General features: G+C 44.8%; 1 protein-coding gene across 1 annotated transcript in view; it reads left to right on the top strand.

The window, feature by feature from the left end:
* LOC100758229 (FERM and PDZ domain-containing protein 2) overlaps positions 1 to 23,548 on the top strand; it is a 65,418-nt gene that overhangs the window by 37,695 nt on the left and 4,175 nt on the right. Inside the window, exons 13-19 of the mRNA XM_035453069.1 lie at positions 5,965 to 6,169; positions 12,219 to 12,307; positions 15,291 to 15,398; positions 15,492 to 15,608; positions 16,328 to 16,438; positions 17,058 to 17,293; positions 22,664 to 22,765. Coding sequence (XP_035308960.1) covers positions 5,965 to 6,169; positions 12,219 to 12,307; positions 15,291 to 15,398; positions 15,492 to 15,608; positions 16,328 to 16,438; positions 17,058 to 17,293; positions 22,664 to 22,765 — 968 coding nt within the window. The remainder of the gene's footprint in view (positions 1 to 5,964; positions 6,170 to 12,218; positions 12,308 to 15,290; positions 15,399 to 15,491; positions 15,609 to 16,327; positions 16,439 to 17,057; positions 17,294 to 22,663; positions 22,766 to 23,548) is intronic.

The following is a 23,548-nucleotide window of genomic DNA, read 5'->3' as shown; positions in this document are numbered from 1 at the left end:
AGCACCAAGCTCCCCCACCCCCTGCATCAAGGCTGGGTGAAGCAACCCAGCATGGGAAATAGGTTCCCAAAAGCCAGTTCAAGCACCAGGGACAGGTTCTGATCCCACTGCCAGGAGCCCCACAAACAGACTAAGCTACACAGCTGTCACATATATGCAGAAGTTTTAGGTCAGTCCCATGCAAGGTCCTTAGCTGTTGGTCTAGAGTCCATGAATTCCCACTAGCTCAGGTCAGGCTGTCTCTGTGGGTTCTTCTGTTTTGACTTTGACCCCTGCCCCATGGCTCCTACAATCTCTTCTCCCTCTCTTCAGCAGGACTCCCTGATCCTGTCCCAGTGGTTGACTATGGATCTCTGCATCTGCTTTTATCAATTACTGGATGAATGCTCTCTGATGAAATTAGGGTAGTCACCAATCTGATTACAGGAGAAGGCCAGTTCTGGCACTCTATACACTATTGCTATGAATCTTAGCTGGGGTCATCCTTGTCGATTCCTGAGGTTTTTCCTGGTACCAGAAAAACCAAAATCTTACTACCTTAAGGAGTTACATACACAAGCATGGCTATTTTCTTAATATTTCTCAGTATTAAACTTTATTTAGCATGTATTACTGATATAATTAAGATATTAATGGCTTAAATAAGGCCATACAGTCACATCACACTAGTTAGTGTGACCAGTGCTCAGTGTACTGTGAAAATGGTGACAGTGGCTTCTACCTATGGGTTTTGTTTCTGTTCCAGACAATATACACAGAGGTCTTGACACTGGGCTTTAGGGGTCAGTCCATGGCCTGAATGAACTGGAGAGCAAGACTGAAGTTTTCAGAAATAGGACCAAATCCAGGTCTAAAAGTAACCTCTGGTCTGTAATATAACAAACCCCTGACTATGTCTCTGAAACCACAGACTGCTGATTTCAGGAGATTTCCAAGTATCCAGAAATGATAAATGCAAATTAATTGTACCTGAGTTTCCTGCTATTGCTGTGTGTGAAACACTACCAATACTGTTTTTATTGCCTGATTTCAATGACCATAAATATTTAGACAGGCATTTTGAGCTCATTTGTGAAATTGGTCCTTCCAGGCCTATTTTACTCCTAATACTGTTTTCTCAAATGTCAAATTCTGTCATCTTAGTGGTTTCCAGGACTCTACCGTTTTATTTACATTAAATGCCCTCATAACCAATTCCCCTTTGCCTTTTAAAAAACTCTCTGAGAAAGTCTCTGCAGATACCATTCTCCATTCCCTCATCCCTCAGTGTGTGTGTGTGTGTGTGTGTGTGTGTGTGTGTGTGTGTGTGTGTGTGTTTGTGTGTGCGTATTGTATGTGGGTACATGCATATGAAAGCCAGAGGACAAGCTCAGATATCTTTCCCCAGGAGCTGTCTATCTTGTTTTATTGGGGACAGGATCTACCACTGACTGCCTGGGGCTACTGATTGCCTGGCCAGGGAGCTCCAAGGATCTGTCAGTCTCCCCCCATACCCCAGCACTGGGATCCCAAACATGTGTCTCTGTGCCTGTCTTTTATATGTTAGTTCTGAGGCTCAAAGTCAGATCCTGGTGCTTGCAGGACTAAGCAATCTCTCCAGAACCTGGACATCACTTTCGATGCTACATGGAAGGGAGAGCAGACCACCTCTACCAGTCCCCAAACTTGTTTCCACAGTAGGTCTCTTTCAACCCCTTCCCTTTGACATGATCTTTATCTTGTTCAAACGGGACCATTCTTCACTCACCAAGGAAACTGGAATCTAGACTAACACCCTCCTTTCCTACCCTACACCTTACCACATGCTCCCAGATAGTCATTTGTCTGTGTTAGCATCCTGTTAACTGGCCTTTCAGCCTTTGGAGTGGCCTTTCAAATGGACTGATCTAGTTGTGCTAAGCAGGGAGACAAGCCCCACATTCCAAGGGGACTCTTCCCAGTCTGGCCCCAGCCTTGACTTCTTTCTTGTTCTGATACCTCTCTTTGTTTTTCAACTGTCCTGCATGCCATGATGATGGAGGCTGAAAACCACATCCCAGTCTTCTGTGTCTTGGTGCTCAGCGGCTGTGATGGTTAATATTGACTATCAGCTTGACAGGATCTAGAAATGCCTAGATGACAAGCCTCCAAGCATACCCATGAAGGAGTATCTAGACTGGGTTACCTGAGTGGAAAGATCCACTTTAATTATAGATGACACCATTTCCGCAGGCTGGCGTCCTGGATAAAACAGGAGAAAGAAAACTTAGCATCTACATTTGTTGCTCTGTGCATTTTGCTTGGGGGAAGCAATGCAATTAGCAACCTCATGCTTCCACTGCCATGCTTTCCCCACCATGCCAGACTTCCCCTTGAGCTATAAAACCTTCTTCCATTAAGGTGTTAGGTCAGGTATTTGGTCACTGCAAATAGAAAAGTAACAACAATACAGTGGCCTCCATTGCCATGCTTTTCTTAACCCTCCTGGGATCAGGCTACCAAGATAAGTCTGCTTCTCCTAGGATAAGTTAAAAGCTTCTATCTTGAAGCCTCTCCTGATTGGTTCTTCTCATCTGATTCCTTCCTGGGTGGAGTGGATCACTGCCTCCTTTTGTAGACCTGTCTTTCACCTGTGACATTTGCTGTGATAGAGGAGAAATTTCTTCAAAGTAGGCACCGTATCTCACAGCCTTCCCAGTTCTAATGTGGAACAGAGGTATGACAAATAAGAAGTGATATATACATGCATTTATTTATTTATTTATTTGCTGATTAATTTAGAGACAGTCTTTCTGTGTATCCCAGAGTAGCCTTAAATTCATGATCTCCCAGCCCTAGCCTTCCAGGTGCTGGACTATACTCATGTACTACAGAGTCTACCTCTAATACCTGTCTCTTGGATAAATGGATGGATGGATGATCTGTATGGAAATAAAACTAATTAATAATTTCCTTTTGATGCATACATTTCAATATTGCAAATGCAACTGTGGCAAACAACATTAGAAAAATATTTTTCTGGCTTCCATGTCATTTCTTAACCTCAGAAGTATAACTTTGGGTACCAAACCAGGGAATTTTTAAGGCCTCACTGTGTCTCTGAATGTCATGCTGGAATGCTGGAGCTCCTTGTTATCCAACTTTATTTTATTTTATTTTTAATCTCAAAGAGTAGATTCCACTGCATTTTGTGTGTTCAGTTGACAGATAAAAATGATCTCTCACTGTGGCTTTGTTTTGCTTCTTTGATGGTTGAAAAGTTGAACATTTTCCAAATGTCTCTTAGCCATCCTTCTGTGAATTGTCTCAACAGGCACTTTATTTCATAGTTATATTTGGATCCCTGGGGATAAATAAAAATCTCCAGCTCCCACAAGTGCACAGTTCCAGGATAGAATCAGGCAAGATTTGTCATCACTACCTAGTGAGCCCAGACTTTGTCAGTCCTTTTTGTGGGTGTGTCCTAGACTGTGGGATGTGCTTAGCCCTTCTCTGAACCTATGCTTGCAGGATTGCTCTGGTCTCACACCTGTGATTTTTTTCCTAGTGGCCTTAGCTCAGGTTGCCTCTAGGATGCTATAACTAACTTGGACTGGAGCCTTAACATCCAGACAGAGCCAGTCATTTGTCAGCTACTTTACTGGTATTAAAATTACATTGTGGAGTCACCCACAGCCAACAGACAGATACCTCCCTCTTAGCATGCCAGTGTCTTTGGGACATTCTCAACAACCCTTGCTTCTAATCCTGGGAGACCAGAACTCTTGGCTCTCCTTCCTACCTGTTGGTACACTAGTAGAGCACCATGGAGTCGTTGCCTGGTGACACTGGTACCCTCGTTTCTGTATCACTGTGCTATCTGGTCTTGGCCCTGTTTGTGGAACATGACCTGTGATATTGGTGCCTTGCTTGTGCAGAGTCTGTCGTGCTGAGTATTAGCCTCTATGATCTCCATCTCTCACCTTGACGTGTGATCTCTATCCTGCATACTAAGGCCTGCTCAACTCCCAACATTCTCTGGGAACATAGCTCCTGAAGAACCAGACATGTGGGGCTTTTACTCCTCTGCTTCCTGTGTGAGTCCCCTTCTCTAGGGACAGCTGCTTCCTCGAATGCCAGTCTCTGTCCAGTCCTGCTTCAAACCACTAAATCTCTCTGGAAGACTGGTCTCCTCCATATCTGCCTAGAAATCCCTTCTAGGCATGAAGTGTTCCATCCACCATGGTTAAGTACAAGGTGACTTCTCCTTCAAGACTTGGTAATGAGAAGGCTGGGGTACTTATGTGAATCTTTGGTGCTGCCGTCTGTGGTTCAGTGTCTGTATAACTCCCACTATCTAGTGTGGACTGTGGAGCCAGTGGACTAAGTGTAAAACCTGCTCTACTACTAACCAGCCTTGGGATCAGGAGAAAACTATCCCTTCTCAAATTTTCTTATCTGTAAAATAGGTACACTATCCACCCCGGGGAGTTATGGTGAGGACTGTGTGAGACAAGGGAAGTGATAATGCTTGCTACTGATTCTGTCACATAGGACACATTTAGTCAGAACTAGCTACCAGTATTATCTTCTTCCTCGCAGACCCAAGTTATGGAGTAAGAGTATAAAATCTGTGCAAAAGCTACAGGTCATATTCAAATTACTTACATTGCCCCACCCTTTCTTGCTCACTCTATGTAAGCAGTGATATCACAGTCCGTTTATACTCCCAAATTCTCAACAAGTAATTCATTTTAGTGGCTAGCTTGTTCAGGGTGAACAGCCCTCTCAACAAACCAGAAAAAAGAGAGTCTGCTCAAGTAGTCAAATATTCCTCATTCTCTCCTTGCAGAGTGTTTTAATGAGCGTGCATACATGCATTTACACACATCATAACACAGATATAAATACTTCTACCTCTGACAGCCATGGCACATGTGTGCAAAGATAACTGAAAGACATGCATATGATGCCCATCCCATCTACATCTCTACCCACATGTACATGAAGATACCACATACTTATACATACATGTACGCTACACATACACAAAAAAGAAAAGAAAAGGAAGAGGGTGGCCATGGATACTGATTCTGCTGCTACTGTTATACTCCTTCCTTCTTGGTTTCAGGAGGGAGCAGATGACCTTAAAGAGAGTCGACATTTTCCTTTCTCCAAATAAAAATAAAAGCTAGGTGTGTTGGCTCATTCTTGTAATCCCAGCACTTGGGGAGTGGAGGCAGATGGATCAGGAGTTCAAAGTCATTCTTGACTATAAAGACAGTTCCACACCAGCCTGGACTACTGGAAACCCTATATCAAACAAAACAACAAAATGAACAAATAAAAACCCTAACAACAGCACAATAGGTGCAGTTTTGAGCAAGGCCTTGTTAACCTAAGAGATCTTTTAATAAGATCTCAATTTCCTATATGAATAATACAAACAGCAAAGGAGGCATTCCTCTTGATCATAGTCTCATCACTAGAGACATTTATTAAGCCTTATAAGAAGGGGGAAAGAAACACATCAGAGCTGAAGGTCCTCACTTCTAATGTGTTCTTATATATCTGGCAGGGAACTCTTACATGGACTAATACTGCCAGGGGAAGAGACTGATTTGGGGTCTAGGTGATTTGTTATAGGACTCTCTGCAAGGGCATATCTGTGAGGATGAATGCAGAATGAGGTGTGGCCCTGCTGAAGCTTTGAGTGGCACCAGTTAGAACAGGTTCCTGGCTGCCACTCCATCAGCTGCAGGGACCATTTTGCATCTCAGGCTTCTGAAGTGTCTTTGATTAGCAAGTAATGCTTAGAAGGACTTGAATTTTCAGGGATAGGCACAGGATTCCCCAGGTTAGCAGGAGGCAGAATGTCAAGTCTCTCGGTGCAGAAAAAGAAGTGGGAAAGGACAATCAGGGTCAGAAGTGTATGGTTGTATCAAGAGCCGTGACTGAACCCAGTGTAATCTTGTGTGTATGTTTGTCTTTTATCTCTCAATTCAGATCGGGATAAGTTTGTACAAATAGCCAACTTGAATTCTGCACACCAGACACAGGCCAACCCTCTCACTTGGATTCAGAAACTGTCATGCTCGGAAAATGAGCTGTGTGTACCCAGGTTGCCGGATGCCACTGGAGGCAGACTGAGCACATCCATGGAGAACGTGCAAGGTGGCAAGGAGATCAAGATGGAAGGAATCAGAAGCAGGTGGGTTTTGTCTTTCTTCAAAGCCAAGACTACCAGGTGTATGGAGCACTGGAACCATCTGTACCTGAAGTGCCAAGACTGCCACATGCGTGGTGGACTGGAACTCTCAGTACTTGAAGCAGGTTTTTTAATGCCAAAGGAACGGGTGTGTTCACTGGGTTGCCTTGAACTTGATTCAGAGATTGACTGTAGACCACTACAGTGATTAAACTGATGGCCATGGGACCAGGTCTCACTCCCATTTCCTCTGTTCATAACTTCCAGTAGAGAAAGAGCTGGGTGGTAATGGGAAGTTGAAGAAGGTAAAATTAGCAAATGCCACCAATCACCTTTGGATTAACATAAGCCAGGTACCACCACTCTTGGAGCTCGTTCTCCAACCCATACACCTCTGAGAAGTTGGTTTTTATCATTATCTCTATTTTCCAGAAGAGAAAATGAAGTGCTAGGACTTAAAACCAGCAGCCCATTATGGAGACTGTACTGGTAACCCTGACATGCTACTTTCCAGGATGATGGCTTGCCATTTAAATCAAATGTGAAAGCAGTGGGCTCATAAATGCAGTGTTCATTGTAAAACAATGATCCATACATTTAAAAATAGCCTAGAACTTGGATTACACTTACAAGGCAAGTTACATAAATAGCACTGATTCCCAGGCTGTGTACTGAGGAGGGGGTGGGGTGTCAGGATCCGCTTTTGGGGGAAGATGAATTATACATCTGCTTCAGCAGGAGAGAACAGATGATTCACTTGTGCTGAAATACATGCATATACACAGATACCCTAAAGTAATGCTTAGAGAATTATTGCCCCAATTCTGCTGATGCAAATTCACCTCACTATGCTGTACAAAATCAATCAATAACAAGGAAACAAAACTCATTCTAGTCTCCATGGCAAACCACCCCAAGAACAGTGGTGTATTCCAGCAGCCATCTTGTTATTCTGCTTCACAACTTTGTGGATTAGCAGAGGAGGCAAAACTCTGCTTTGTATGGTACTGAGGGTATCATGGGAGTCATCAGCAGTGCCTGTTGTATACATGGCATCATGGTGGTCTTCAGCAGTACCCCCTGGGATATGCTTCATGCTGGTACCCTCTGACCCCTGTGCAGCCTCAGGAGGCCCTTTCCATGCATTGGCTCCAGCAAGGGTCTCCACTGCTGCTCTGGGCTCTGCAAATTTGGGAAGAGCTTGCCAATGTCATAACATGTATCCCAGAGACAGTGTGTCCTCATTCCTGTCATTGCTCCTGCCTTTATACAAATTCAAAGGGACTAGAAATGGGCCTCATCCCAATGTGTGAGTGTCAGTGGGTTTGTAGTATCTTTCACCTGTCCTTGGTTTAAAGTACTATATAACTCTGCATTGTTTACCAGCAGAAGGAGAACTGTGAAGAGACAGCAGCCAGAGGTGTTTGGTGCCATGCCTAACAATGCAAGTTCTGCTCCTGGTATCCACATAGTGGAAGGAGGAAACCAACCCCTGCAGGTTGTCCTCTGACTTTTACACACACCGTAGCATGTGTGTGTCCCCATACATGAACACACACACACACACACACACACACACACGTATGCATGCACACATATAATTTAAAATGTAAAGAAAAATAGAAAATGTAGAAGTAACAATGACCTATCCCAGGCCATTGTGCTAGCTTTCTGTTACTGTAAAGAAATTCCCCAGGTAATAAAAAGAGGTCAGGCTAATTCAGGCTCACAGTTTCAGTCTATAACCAACTGGCCCCACTGATTTTGGACCTGTTGTGAGGCAGCACATCACAGCAGGAGTACGTGGTAAAAGAAGCCCATTCATTTCTTGTGGGTGGCAAAAAAAAAAAAAAAGGCTAGCAAGGGGAAGGAACTGGGGGTCTACTCTCTCATTCCTCAAGACCTCTGTTAATATTTGGATAGGAAGTGTCTTTCAAAAAAAATCCCTTACACTGAAAGCTTGCTTCCTGCCTGGTGACACTATTTTGGGAAATGTTGGAAACTCGGAGGAATGTGATTTAGTTAGAAGAAGTAGGTCACTGGGGACAGGTCCTTAGGAGTCTATTGTCCCTCATCTTGTCTGTCTCTCTCCATATCCTGTCTGCATGAGGTGAGCAGTCTCTGCCACATGCTTCTGTGATGCTCTCCTTTGCCCCGGCAGCAGCACTCAGTGCTGCCAAGGCCTGTGGCTTCAAACCCTTACCCTGGGCCACCATAAATCCCCCTCCCTTACATTGTTTCTCTCACAATAACACAATCTAAGATAACCTCTTGCCAAGCATTACCTCTAAAGTTTCTACTTTCCAATAGACCCACAGCAGGGGACTGAGCCTTTAACTACACATGGGCCCTGAATGACACTTACTAAAATCATAGCAATCACCTAAGAAATATCTCATGGCAGCCATGAGCACAGTGGGGCTTGCAGTGTCTTCCCATGTAGGAACTTTTCAGCATTGCCTGGCAGTCTGCCCCCTAACAGGAAGCTGAATTGGAGCCTCCACCAAACCCACTCCTTCTCTAAATCATGTTGCCTCTGCACTACTTTTTAAATGTCCGATTTTCACAGTCCCTAACAACTCATGTCAGAGGAGGTTACTGGAACCTTTAGGCAAAGTGGGAAATCCCACTTATCTGAGTCTTTGGCCATTTGCTAGTTCATCAAGAAACACAACAGGATCCCATGACTTGAGGGTTATGACGATGGGGCTTGGAAGTAGTGAGCAAGGGAAGGGAGAGCATTAGTCCAGGTTGTGTGTCATAAAAGAGATACTGGGGGTGACCAGGGCTCAGTTCCAACTGGTGTTTTAGCACTTGCTCTGAACTCTAGGGGAGGTGGTAAGATCCTGTCTCTTTTTTTATGGTGGTTGGGATGGGTTCAGGCCTAAGTCAGGCATAGGTATGGCAGTGTGTGTGTGTGTGTGTGTGTGTGTGTGTGTGTGTGTGTGTGAGAGAGAGAGAGAGAGAGAGAGAGAGAGAGAGAGAGAGAGAGAGAGAGATCAAGTCTTAATTGGCAGGTAGAATTGTTTTCAGTCAGACAGAGGGATGGCATGGCATGGGCAAGTCTGTCAGTCTAACTGGAGTAGTTTTTTCAGCATCTACTGTATGCCTGTCCTGGGTGGGTGCTGAGAATTCAGTACTCGAAGCACAGACACATCCATGCCTCCTGGTGCTCACAGGTAAGCAGAAATGGCCAATCAAGATCTTGGTGTGGAAGAGCAGGTCATTCTGATGGCTTAATATTTGAGGCATGTAAGCTAGAGTCAGAGTGGGAAGGGTGGGCAACCTGTGTCATTGACCCTGAGGGGTTGCTATCACCAGTGCCATTCACAGAAGTTGCTTACATGGAGCCTCTGAGGATAGAGATATTGGCCACCTTCTTTTCATCACTTCTTTGAAAGCTTTTCTGAGTGCCCAGCAAAGGGCTGTCTCTTCTGCTACACTGGTTCCATTTAGGACAGCCCTCCCTGTATGTGCCCACCCCGGCAAGCACATGCTTGCATCCGTCTGCTCTCTGCACAGAGACTCCCAAGAATAGCAATGCACCAGTTGTATCCTCAGCCCTGAAGCCAGAATGTGGAAGTTTTCAGTAAATGGATTTTTGGAAGGCAGAGAGAGAGAGAGAGAGAGAGAGAGAGAGAGAGAGAGAGAGAGAGAGAGAGAGAGAGAGAGAGAGAGAGACTCTTTAATTGTGGTAAAATACAGGAAGCATAAAATCATCATAACCATCATATTTTATTGTTTCTATGGCAGTGACATGGGCACATTCAAATTGCTGTTGGGGCTTGTCATTTTTCCACATGGAAACCACCTCCCCTCAGCACTTCCTTCCAACAGCCTAACCATAACCCAACCCTTGGTACACACTATCTACTTTCTATCTGTGAGTGTGACTCCTCTAAGTTCCTCATATAACAACTGACTCACATACTATTTGTCCTTTTGTGGCCAACAGTAAATGGATTTTGAACAATTGAGAGATGGTTCCCTGGGTGGCCCATATCATGTGAGCCACAGAAACCAAAGCCAGATAAGCCCTTGCTATTCTTCAAAGGGTACCAGAAACACTGTCCCAACCTCTCTCAGGTCCTCCCTGGGTGTTGGGATGTTTCCTTCCCTTGAGCCTGGGTGACTCTGCCATTGTCTCTCTCTCTGTGAACTGGCTTGGAATGTTGATGCCCCAATAAACCTTTCAGAGGGTTGGCCCATCTCGGACTCATATACCTTGCAAGTCCAAGCCTGGCCCTAGTGGGTTTTAGTCAAATTGCATTGGACTTGCAGCAGGACCATGTAATGATAAGTCTTTCTGCCAGCCGTCCATGCCCTTCGGTCACGTGGCCGCCCCAAAATAACACAAGAGTCTTATATTATTTTACAATGCTGTTGACCAATTGACTAGGATTTCTTATATGCTAGCTCAGTCTTAATTATCAACCGTAATCATAAGACTTACCTTATGGAGGATGCCTGTGGTAAGCACTCTCTCTTGCTGGTGGATCACATGGCATCTCCAGAGCAGAGAAGAGAGCAGGAGGAAGAGAGAGAGCCACATGCATGCAAACCTTGTATTTAAAATCTTGCTACATCACTCTGACCACACCCCAGTGTGCTTGGTCTGCTTCACCTTTGCCAGCCCCCAAGAGGGCGTGGCTAACATTTCCCCTACAGGACCAGATACAAAGGTGAGTAGATACCTGCTTGAAAAGAGCTGTTTTGGTCTGCCCTGCTCCCACCACAGGCTCCATCTCCCAAACCTGGAGATCCTGAGAGGGTCCATGGGTGGCTACCTGCACCAACATCCCCTGCTGCAGTCCAGTTGTCTAATCAGCATGGTGAGGACAGCCTCCCTGGTGTTGGGGACAGGCTGGGTGACACTGATCTGGTGATTGGCTGTCCTGGAGATCCAGTGCTGGTTGTTTCCAGAGCTCTAAGCACACATATATTGGCATCTGTTCTTACATTCTGCACTCTGCTTCTCTCTGAGTGTGTTTTTGAGGTGACCCTGGGTCACTTGATTCATCATCAGTCTACTGTGTAGACCAGTCTTTGCTTAGTGGAAATTATGTGCACCATTCTGTTTTCTGTTGCTATAAAAATGATCAACAAGGCTGGGTACATTAAAAGGAGGAAGGGGTTTAAGTAGCTCGCATTTTGAAAACTGAAAATCCAAACAGCATGGTGCTGCTTCTGTTGGGCCCTCTACTCCCACCCCTAGCTTCTTTATCTCATAGCAGATGACACTGTAGGAATGCATGTTAGAGAGACTCTGTCGAAAGATGGGGCTAGAGGCCAGGCCAGTCTTGCCCTTTTAGAACAACTTTCTATCTTGTAGAACTAACTGGGATCCCTTAGGAACTAATTAATTCCTTCCAAGGAGGACATCCCCAGTGACCTACTCATATCCCACTAGGCCTCCCTTTTTAAAAATTTAGCCATGTCCCAACAGCACCTCCCAGAGGACCAAACTTTCAACAGTTGAACCTTTGAGCCTTGGGGAACAAATGACATCCAAACCATGCCACTGCACATTTAGTGAACTGAACACCTGCACAGAAACTCCCGTGTGACAAGGGGGCATCCGACTCACATGCACTGATGGATGGATGGGTATGGAGTCCTCAAGGGACACAACATGTGTGGGGGTGCCTAGCCCTTCTAGGGACTTTTAGTTGAAAGCAAGAATAAACAATGAAACATCAAGAGAACCACTACAGCTTGGGTTTAGTAACTTAATGAGTCTGGGAACTTGGAAGATCACTCCTATTTTATGACTGAGGAAATGGGATTCTGGAGCCATTGCATAAACTAACTAAGGTGGACAATGGAAGTCCATGTGAGGTCTGGATGGCTATGATGAGCCCTCTGGGACAGAGACCCGAATGCCATTCCTGCTTGTGTTGTCCTCATCACTAAGCCAGCCTGTGGTGGAGTTGGTCTAAGTATCTGCTGAATTGCTTGGCACAAAGCTGCCTTCTTCAGGTCACACTAACAAATGGCCAAGAAGATCCCTTCCAGGAGCACACAATCTTAATGTTTCCATCTTTCCCCTCAGCCCTTACTGTGGCCGAGAGCAACCGGACAGCATCAGTTCAAGCCAGAAGTCAACTCGGCATCTCTCTGGGGCAGTTGTCCAGAGCACAGGTACAGACCAAACCCAGGCAGCTGGAGAGAAGGGAGGTCTTAACACTTGCCACTGCCTTTCAAACCTTTACCACCTCTTCAGTTTGTTTCCCAAAAGAAGTTCACAATAATGTTGCTTTAAATTTTTTTCTCAAAACTTTTTGGAGTTGAGATGACCTCTTATAGTCAACATCTGGTCTTGGGATGATTTGTGAATCTAGAAGGGGATAATTTGGGGAAGGTGGTTCCCAAAACTGTGGTTGAGTATGAGGAATACCAGCTCTGGTGCTTCTTGTGGGCGAACAGTATCTCCCAGTGCTCTCTCAAAAGCACACACAGGGAGGGCAGCATGTTTTTTTTTCCCACAAGTTCCCAGTCACAAGTGAAGACAGAGATTCTGTAAGGAGTGTACTGGTACTTAAAGAATGTTAAGCCTTCAAGCCAGATCTGGATGCTGCCACATCTCTCTTCGATTAACTAAATTGTCTGCCTACTAGACTCAGGAATGGTCCCTGGGAGAGGAAATATGTTAATTGCTTGTGATGGTTGGTCACCAGTGGGGATTTTCCCACTGGAGCTGTGACAGAACTTGTGTCCTACCCCAAGACACCAGCTTCCTAGAAACAATTTTAAGTTTCTGCTTTGGGTCTCCTCCAGACACAAGCTTGGGAAGTACTCCAGGACACACAAGCTGGCCCATCAGCCCCTGTACTTTGGTGACTGGTAGAGACCCATGTTAGTGGTCCTTTATTAGGACAAATTTCTGAGAGAAGTCAATTTAAAAAGAGGAAAGGTGGGAAGGCAGAGGCAAGGGGATCTCTGAGTTGAGGCAAGCCTGGTTCAAGTTCTGGCCCAGCGAGGGCTACAAAGTAAGACCCTGTATTAGAAACAAAAGAACAGAAAGGTTTATTTTTACCAATGACTTCAGAGGTATCAGTCCAGGTTGCTAGGCCCTGTTGCTTTGGGCCTGTGATGGCAGAGTGTACCATAGCAGGAGATGATGATGGGTGAGGCCTGTTCACTGATGAGAGTCAGGAAGCAGAGAGACAGAGAAATGAGGAACTTGCAGTTGAGTATCCACTTCAAGACCACATATGCAATGACTCAATTTCTATACCCTTTTAAGGCACCCTCTCTTTAAGGCTGCACTACCTCCAGTAGCAACACACAGTGGCAACAAAGCTATCAACTCATAGTCCTCTTGGGGACATTCAAGATCCAAGCTACTACAAGACTCAAAGGGGGAGACTTCACTGTCTCATCTCTGTTTTAGTTTCAGTTGTCATTGACAGGAAGTACACTCCCCACTTACCCTCCATCTTGTCTCAAGACAACTGTAGGAAAAAATGTTAGGTGAGCATGGTGGCTCATGCTTATAATCCAAGAGCCTTGACTACAGAGGCAGGGTGATCAAGAGGTCAAAGCCAGTGTTGGATACATAGTGAGTTGGAGGCCAGAATGAGCAAGAGAGAGAGAGAGAGAGAGAGAGAGAGAGGATGTGATAGGACACTTCCTAATGTGTACAAGGGCTTAGGTTCCATTTCTAACACCAATGAGGAGGACTTACGGTGAATCATGAAGAAAATGGACACCGTCAGCCATCCTGCCTTGGTCTCTATTCTTGTAGCCCAGTCTTGACTAACAGTGGCCCAGTTGTGGTTCAGTCAAATATGTGTTCAATGGTCTGTTCTCAGGCTGATGGGAGATTTGCTGTGAGCTGCTCTTGCTTGCATGTGTGTGTGTTTTGTTAGGTTCCAACCAATTTGTGAGAAAAACCCAAACATGGTGCTTTGATTCTGCCTCCAGGGCCACAGAACAGCTGGAGGAGGAGCTTTACGGAGGAACCCAACCAAGACGTGGTGTGTGTGACACTGAAGCGTGATCCACATCGTGGTTTTGGTAAGAGGGTGCCCTGAAGGTGAGGCCCAGGCTCTGCTCAATAGAGAGAGGATGAGCACCATTCTCTCTTTGACTTTTCCTCTCCCCCAACCTAGCCTCTTCTTGCATTTTTCAACAACCCCTTCCACTTCCTTCCTGTCAGTGCCAGCAAAGAACACAAAGACTTTTGGGGCAAAGAATTCCTTGCAAGTGCCGACGTATTTTCAGAGTGTATCTAAGCACAAGATAAAAATAAAACGCCCTCCTCCCCACACACCTTGTGCCAACCTTTCTCCAGTATAAATAGGTTCTCAGTGATGTAGAGGAGTAGGCAATCTTTCTCGTCTTCAATTATTAATCACATTTAAAAATCCTTAAAGTCATGTAAGAAAAAAAGATACTGAGACAGGTATTTGGTTAGAAACCATCTTTCCTGGGCCTGGGGAGATAGCTCAGTTGATAAAATGCTTTCCATGCAAACATGAAATCAGGGTTCAGATCCCCAGCACCCACATTAAAAAGTTGGGTGGGTATGATATTATGCCTGTAATCCTGGCACTCAGGAGGCTGAGACAGGGATTCCTCCAGCAAGCTGGCTAATTAGAGTAGCTGAGTCAGTGAGCTTTGCATTCGGTGAGAGGCTGCCTTAATAAATAAAGTAGAGGGGCTGAAGCCCACATGGTGACTCACAACCATAACTCCAGTCTCAGGGGATCTGACACCTTATTCTGGCTTCTACAGGCATTGCGCACACATGGTACAGAGACATACAGGCAAGCAAAACACCTATAAACATATAAGAAAAAAAAACTTATAAGTAATAAAGTGGAGAACAATCTAGGAAGACATCCAGTGTCAAACTCTGAGGCTCCACATGTGCACACATACATGTGAACTTACATGTAACACACAAGCGCAGATGGGGTCGGGCAACCCCAAGTCCTGTCACAAAGCCAGCTGGGTTGGTAGGCTGCATTTGCAGCTTAGCTGTGGGTGGTAAAGGGAGCAGTCTACTTTCTCCAGGCATCTCCCTCAGATGCTCTTATCAGCCGTACCACTTGGTAGCTGTGTGAGCCACGAAGTCATTAAGCATCATCTTATCGTTAAATGCCATCTTGGATTACAGGTTTTGTCATTAACGAGGGAGAAGATGTGGACCAAGCAAAACCTGGCATTTTCATATCTTCCCTTATACCTGGGGGACCAGCAGAAAAGGCTAAAATGATCAAACCAGGTACATCTTAAGTTAAATCAACAAAGATGCATTAAGTTACCACTTTCCTTATTTCCTTGCTGGGGTTATTGATACTTTTTTTTTTTCCTCCAGGGGGGAAGATACTAGCCTTGAATCACATCAGCCTGGAGGGCTTCACATTCAACATGGCTGTTAGAATGATCCAGAATTCTCCTGACAACATAGAATTAATCATCTCTCAGTCAAAAGGTACATTTCATCTCACTTTCAACAATGGGACAGCCTCCTCTGTTACTGCCATGGGCACAAAACACAAAGCTCCATGTAGGTCTTTTGTGTAGCTCTCTGCAAGCATGGTCCTGGCTTGCAAGGAGGCAACTCAGTGTCACAAATCAGTATGCTGTGAAATCTCAGGGACAGAGTGGGGTCCCATGATTGCATGTCTCTCTGAAAGGCAGCCTCCTCATTAGATATGGCTGGATACACCCAGCATGTATGTGTTCCCGCCCACTCTCCTTGCATGACAAGGAGGGAATTCTTATTGATACTCAAGTCCAAGATTTCTGCAGCTGGGAAGGAGAGTGAGATTGTCTTCAGTCTGCCTCTGCACCACAAGCACAGAGTTCTTGCTTATGTAGGTCTGGATCAACCCCCTAAAGTCCTAATTGTGTAAGGGTTGTTTTCTTCATCTTTTGACACAAGCAACAAGCATTTGAATAAATGTGTTTGCTTTGGGGCATTTTGGAGGAGTTCTTGATAGAGGGGATGGAGGGAGGCTGATACCCTCTCACCCTGGTTACTAAGGACCACTGATGCTTTTTGCTGGGTGATCTTGTAAATTACATGAGGCGGCCTACAAACTCAGACTCATCTCTAAATGCAGGCATCCCACCTGCTGGACCCTAGGAAAAGCAGTCTCACACTTGCACTAGCTGTTGCCAGGTGACTTTCTCTCACCCTCACTGCAGGTAGGGTCTTTCACAATGCCTCAGGGGCCAGCCCCAACATTTCCATCACACTAGCCTCAAGATCGCTGTCTCTGTTGGACGCTACAGTGCTGACACCTCTTTCTGAGGCAGGTCAGTAATCTTTGAATTTTCCTTCACACTTTCTCCCTTTGAGGGCATTCAGTTCACTTCTTGTGTTGTCAGGCAATAATACTAGACCATCAAATCACAGTTCAGTGTAGTTCAAGGACAGGCTACCATGATGGTAGCCTTCAGGATGTTAAAAATTGATATCCAAAATTTAAGTGCTCTAACCACAGTCTTGTATTAAAATTCCGGACAACAAGTGCATCCACTGTCCAGGAGTTACAAGCCATCTCCCTATGGTGGCCCAGCTACCTGTCAGAAACATGACTTTGCCACAGTTAATATTATACTGAGCTGATCTCTTGCTGGGGGAAGAGGTCTAGTGATGGTCTCCTGTTAAGGCAGATGTTCTAGATGGGGCCTTAGGAGCTGGCAGCTAACAGCCCATCATAACAGCTATGGAAATTGATTGTAAACTGAGTTGTAATCACCCACAGAAGAGCAGGCTCCTCTAGAGCAATGGAACAGAAACAATGACTGTATATTATAAAAGGGGACTTCTTAGACTGACTTAAATGACAGTGGCTGTCTGCATGATGGAGAATCTGAGAACCATGGCTGCTTAGTCCATGAGGCTGGATGCTGCCAGTGTCCCATTTGGCAGCAAAGGACTGGAGGATTCCTGGGAAGCCACGAGTCTTCAGTTCACATTGCAAGGCGAAGGGCAGATATCAGAAGCAAGAAAAGAAGGTTCAGAAAGTGAGCAGTGCTACTTTCCCTTGGGCCTCTACTTGTAGGCCAAGGTCAGAAGGTGCTTCCAACTCTGAGGAAAGGCTTACCCCTCGGTTAACCATTCCTGGAAATGCCCTCGCTGACCGCCCCAGAGATGGGCCTCTACTTGTAGGCCAAGGTCAGAAGGTGCTTCCAACTCTGAGGAAAGGCTTACCCCTCGGTTAACCATTCCTGGAAATGCCCTCGCTGACCGCCCCAGAGATATAGCTCTTAGCTGATTCTAGATCCTATTAAGTTGCCAATCATGATTAACCAACATGACTCCTAGCTTATACTTCAATTACAAATAACACAGTGGGACAGGCTGGCTTTCCAGGTCTAAAGTCCCGATATCTGCTTCTATAAAGGGCATGGAAAAAACTGAACAGATGTCTGCAATACTGCCCAAAGGACAATGACAGTGGACTTTGAGAAAAATGACTAGGAACATGGCATTACAGACTGGCACCCCCACAGACACACTCCATACTAAATAAACTTAGATTTGTATAACTCAAGACCAAATTTATCAAGTCAAACTCATTGGATATGTGAGCTTGAGCACCTCCCTGGGTGCTAGTAAGCTGTTTCAAAGCAGTAAATCTACCTCTGTGTTCCCACCTCCAGGTGTGAAGGAGCTCTGTTAGCCTTTCTCCAACACATATCTGCTGAGCCACTAATATTGTATTAGCACACCAACAGTAAATGCATTTGCAGATTTATATATGCCAATCTCTATATATGTGTGTGTACACATATGTATGTACATATACATCTTCATATATACATATAAAATCCCAAGTCTATGAATAATCTCATTTTCATTAATCCTGTAATGTCATGCTACTGACATATCTATTTTAGATATAAAGAAATCAAAGGCCAGAAATGTTGGTTATCTTACTCCAGGGTTTACTTATTGATCCCCATCTCATTTTTCCCTTTTGTCTATGCCAGTTAGAGTAAGCAGGAATCCATGATCAGCCTTCACTTAGAAGAGCCCAGATCCTGGTATTACCGAGTATACCCCAAGGGTACTATTTGTTGGTCTTTTTGTCGCATGCTGGGAACAGCTGTGCTCCTCATGGTTTTGTAGAAGGTCAGGGTTAAGAGAAGCTCCACATGTTGAAAATGGGATTTGGGACAAGCTAGTTTTTCCTTTTGATTCTGTTTTAATTAATTCATTAAATAATTAATCTGTTTCTAATTAAACTGAGATGACACCTTACTGGTGGCCTGTTGAGAGGATGAAAAGATCTCATCATCTCCTCTCTCCTACTCTCTCCTCCTCCTCCTCCTCCTCTTCCTCTCCTCTCCTCTTCCTCTCCTCTCCTCTCCTCTCCTCTCCTCTCCTCTCCTCTCCTCTCCTCTCCTCTCCTCTCCTCTCCTCTCCTCTCCTCTTCTCTCCTCTCCTCTTCTCTCCTCTCCTCTCCTTTCCTCACAGGAATGACCGGAGTTTAATAAGGAGGAGCTGGCATCCTTCACTATCCTTGCTCTCATGTTTTCATAACTGGGTCATACAAGTTACTTCTATTTACATTTCTGATCACTTCCAGATCTTCCATTTATTCTAGATTCAGCATTTTTCATAAAATGATGAATTCATAGCATCCCCTGCAACTATAAAAGCTCTTGTCACTCAAGGAAAATTTTGTGTCTCATAGGATGCTACCAATATGCCAGCCTCTCCAAGTGTTGACTTCTTGGCTTGTTTTTATAGGTGTTTGTGGAAATGTCTCCAGTGAAGAAAAGAACAGCACAGCAAGTTCTGGCATGTTCTGTACAGACATCCTGAGCAATGGGCACCAGGGAAGAGAGTCAGCACACACATATGACCAGAACAGAAATGTCAGAGGACCGGAAATGTCTCAGGTGCAGGGATCACCACCCAGGCAGAGGCCTCCACTCTCCCCTCTATCGTTAAAGATGTTTATCCTCTTGGTCTACACACTAGAGTCTAGAAGAAAGAGAATAGGCTGTGGATCCAGTGAAGCTCCCATGTCCTATGCTGTCCTCTGCTCTTGATGTACCATGTCAAGCAGCTACAGGTTGCTTAACCTCTTCTTGGCACAGGAAGTAGATAGAGCAACTGACATAGGGGGTTAAGGCTCAGTTTGGAGTCTCTGGTGTTCCTACCCATTTATTAGAACTGTTTCTGATTATGACAACATGATGGAATTGATTGGTGCTGAGGGCAAGGCTAGGGCCACTAGGTGTATTATAATCTTGACTTCTAATTAGTCCTTGAGCAGAATAGTTTTGTACTTACCATTGCCCCATGGAGCAAGAGGACAAAGTGCAGCCTTGGCTTCAGTCTCTGCTATGCATTGCCTGATGTCTTCTTGGTTATTGGGTGGGCAAACCCCCATAGCCTCCCAAGTCCATCTTTTTCTTTTGTTCTGGATCCCTTGTGGTTGATGTTCACAGGCTCTTCCAGTTGATTCTTCCTGGAAGAAGCTTTGACAAGAGCCTGAAATTCTGCCACAAATGGGAATAAGCCTGCCACTGGCAATGTGCTAACATAGGTGACCATCCCTGCAGTGATGAACAGAGAACCTACTAGCAGCTCTTTACTGCAGCTCTTTACTTTCCTTGCTCTGTCAGCCACTTGCCCCTCTCACCCCCAGGCTCAGCAGATGCTCACCACTTCTCTAAAAACTGCTAGAACTGTTGAAACAGGCTTTATATTTCTGATCACTTCCAGAACTCTCCTCTCTGGCCCATACTGGGTGTGTAGACTTTCTTGTTCTTTTGGGCTTCTTTAAATAAACAGGTTGCTCTATGTCTCCCATCTTTCTCTTGTGGAAGTAGAAGGGTGATGTCTGTCCACAAGGACATCAACGATGAAGCCTGTGCTCACCATTGAACAGATGTTTGGGTTTATCACTTTGGACAAAATCTTGGGCGTATAATTAAGCCATGGCATTCAAGTGGTTTGCATTTCATGAACCACCCCCAAGGGAGGACTAGCCATGCATATCCATAGGACAAGCTGACACTCTACATACTGTTTCCAATCTAGGTGTGGCTACTGCTTCCTCTGGACTCAGTGGCTTCAACCATGTAATGTTCTCTTTCGTTCCACAAATAATTGCCAACAACTGCATATGTATTAGGGGCTAGTCAGCTGCTGACACAGCAAAGAACTGAACAGACAGGTCTCTCACTCCCAGCCCAGAGAGAAGTATGCTGTGCCCATTGTGCAGAAGGAATCTTTTCCTCCTCATTTACTAGATAGAGTCCTTGTAACAAGGCATATTGGTAAGAGAAGAGCATACACATTTATTGAATATACATTTTACAGGAGATTTTGTGAGGAAACAAATACCCACACAGTAAAACTGAAGTGTATTCAATAGCAGGTTTGGTGTAAATGGGGAACTGTGACTAAGTAGAAAGCATGAGCCAACTGGAGGACACTTAATATGTCTGTTAGTTCAATTCTCTGACCCTTAGCCTTTGAGCTAAGGCTGCAAATTCCTCTCACATGAGGGCCTTATGCCATGCTCAGGGAAAGGTTAGAAAATCCTTGGTTCCAATGACAGGCTTCAGTTTAGAAAAGCCAGAGGAGGCCAGAAACCTGCCTACTCATGCTGTTTCACAGGTTCCTTAAACTTAGCAGAGTCATTTCGCTGAGTGGTTTTATTATGATGTAGTATGTTCTGTCCCCAAGCATCAAGGTCTGACATGCAGTATGGCTCTTTTCATGTTAATATCTTCTTTTTTTATTTCTGGTTTTTCGAGATAGGGTTTCTCTGTGTAGCTTTGGAGCTTATCCTGGCACTCGCTCTGGAGACCAGGCTGTTAATATCTTCTTAATTGGTCATGATGTTCATTCACACAGCTCAGGCATGATGAGCTGGATGCAGCTGGACTAGGAGGATCACCCCTGTAATCCCAGCATTTGGGAGACTGAAGTCAGAGGATTGGCACAAATATGGGGTCAGCCTGGTCCATGTAACAAGTTCAAGTCTGTAAGGTTTATATAGTGAGAGTTTGCCTTACACCCATCCCTCAAAAGTTGGACATAGAATCAGAGAGAATAATAATGGTAGCAATAGTCACCGGCTTATGTGTCCTGCAGTATACTAGGCACTTTGTAAGAGCAATCTCACGAAAGCTCTATGAAAGTTATATGAGACTGTCAACCCCTCTTGTAGGGTTTTTACCCAGGCACAGAGAGGAAAGGATTGTGCTAAAGCCTCCAGGGAGTTAGTGGTGCATCCGAGCCTGGAATCTATCGTGTTGGACTCGAGAGCAGAAACCATGCTCTCAGGCTGCTCTTTAGAAGGCTCCCTTCTGCAGAAAACAGCAGAAGGCTCTGTGTGCTGGGAAACCTGCAAGCTGGTTTTGGGGGCAGTTGAGAGGAGACTGAATAGAGACTGAACTTATGTCATCGGGCTCGTTTGGATCATGTGTCTAGCTTTGTGGCCAGGTAACTAGTGGTGTAGTGGATATTACATACCCACTTTGGATCTCATCCGTGTCGGTTGTTTAATTCCTCAGGATTCAATGTTTAGTCTAAACACTTTGCTAAGTCAAGGAGTGTGGAGTCTTTGGAAGAATTGGCATTTCCTCGGTTATATACCAATGATTTATTTGGATAAAGATTTGGTGGCTGGGAAGAGTCATATTGAGGAGCCACATCTGGTAAAGGTTATTGTGTTGTGGCAGAAAGCATAACATGGGGGAGAGTTGCATGAGTATGAGAGATAGAAAGAAAAAGAGGACAAAGTCCTCTTTTTTATACACAGCCCATTCCTACAGCAATGCAGTCATGAGGCTTGTGCCTCCATGACCTAATCACTATGAAAGTTTCATCTCTTAATATTGTATTATGGTAATTACATTTAAGAGTAATTTGTGGAGATGTTCAAACCACAGAATAGCCCTGGACATAATAGGTATTCAACAAATGTCTTATGAATAGTTGAATGGATGAACAAGTCTTATATACTTACTGTTACAAGTACCTAGGGAATTGCCTGATACATGGTATGAGCTTTTTTCATAAAACCGTCAGCTATTGAAAAATCAACCATAACATGACCAGTCTTGCTAAGAATGGCCAGAAGTTCTCCTGAGACTTGCTTTTGCCTCAAGGAGTTGCTGTGCATCTGGTAGTCAGCATGCTGTACCTGGCTGCCATCATGTGTTGAGTGATGCAGGAAGTACTTGAACAGTATCAGTTTTAACATGGATGTTTGCCGAGTAAGTGCAGACAGGAGGAATCTACATTTATTCAGCCACTGCCATGTACCAGCATATTCCCAGTCACAGTTAGGAGGTCAGTTACATGGATTAGGAAATGAAGGCTAGACAGTCTGAGAGATTCCTGCAAGGTCATATGCTAAGGAATTGATAAAGCTGGAGATGTCTCTCTAGGCTCCTGTTATTCCTGGGTCAATGCTGCTGGATCCTAGTAGCAAATGGGAGCTGAGTATCTGCAGAAATAGATCAGGTGCCTCATGGCTCTGTTTTTCTGTTTCTTTGGAGCAGGCTGCTGGTTATTGTCCTTCATTTCCTCTAGAAGCCAAAGTTGGTGAAATCTACTTCGTGGATCTGGTTAAAGAAGATGGAACACTTGGATTCAGCGTGACTGTAAGACTTTTTAGGGAGCTTGGAAAACAGTAAAAGGGTATCCATCCAGAGCCTTGGGGGACTTTCCACTCTGATAACATGCTTGTTGTGTTTCAGTGCACATTGTATGTAAGGGGTAAACTGAGCTTTCTGTGGGGAATGAGAATTCAAAGACAAACTGGGAGACAGAGCAGCTTGAGGTCATACTATGGGTGGATTCTAAGGAAGAGCAACAGAAGAAGGAGATAATGTGAGAGAAACTGGGTGATGTAGTCTGGCTCCAAGCTTAAGCTGGACAGCAAGAAGGGGCAGTAAGGTATAGCTTCATGGATGGAAACCAAAGGTGAGTGGGTAACTCCCTGTCATTCCAAGTAGGAAATAAACTTGTGCTCTATCCTCTGGGGGCCAGGACAAAGTTTAGTCTTTGAGGACTTCATCCTATCTGGCATTTTGCATCTGGCTTTTGAGCTCGACTGGCAGATATCTGAGAAGGGAGATTCCCCATGAAATGAATCTCCAAAGGGTCAGGAAATGGTGTCCACAAAGGTGGTGCCCACAAATTCAGAGGTCCAGGTTGGGGAGGCACTGTTTGTATTAGTGAACACTGGATATGACCCGTTACTTAAGACTTCAGGGTAGTGCTGGACTTCAGTGATGACACCATTGGATCCAAATAACCAGAGTGGAAATTCCCAGCATGTAAGGAAATGTCAAAGGCTATGAAGAGCTTTACAGGTAATCCAAATGATGAGTGAAGAGAACATGGTTTGCTTCCCTTGTGCATCTAGAGCAAGGATCCTTGAA

This window comes from Cricetulus griseus (genome assembly GCF_003668045.3).
Source record: "Cricetulus griseus strain 17A/GY chromosome 1 unlocalized genomic scaffold, alternate assembly CriGri-PICRH-1.0 chr1_1, whole genome shotgun sequence".
Lineage (NCBI taxonomy): Eukaryota > Metazoa > Chordata > Mammalia > Rodentia > Cricetidae > Cricetulus > Cricetulus griseus.
Note: the sequence above shows the minus strand (reverse complement) of the source record. Positions and strands in the feature narration are given on the sequence as shown.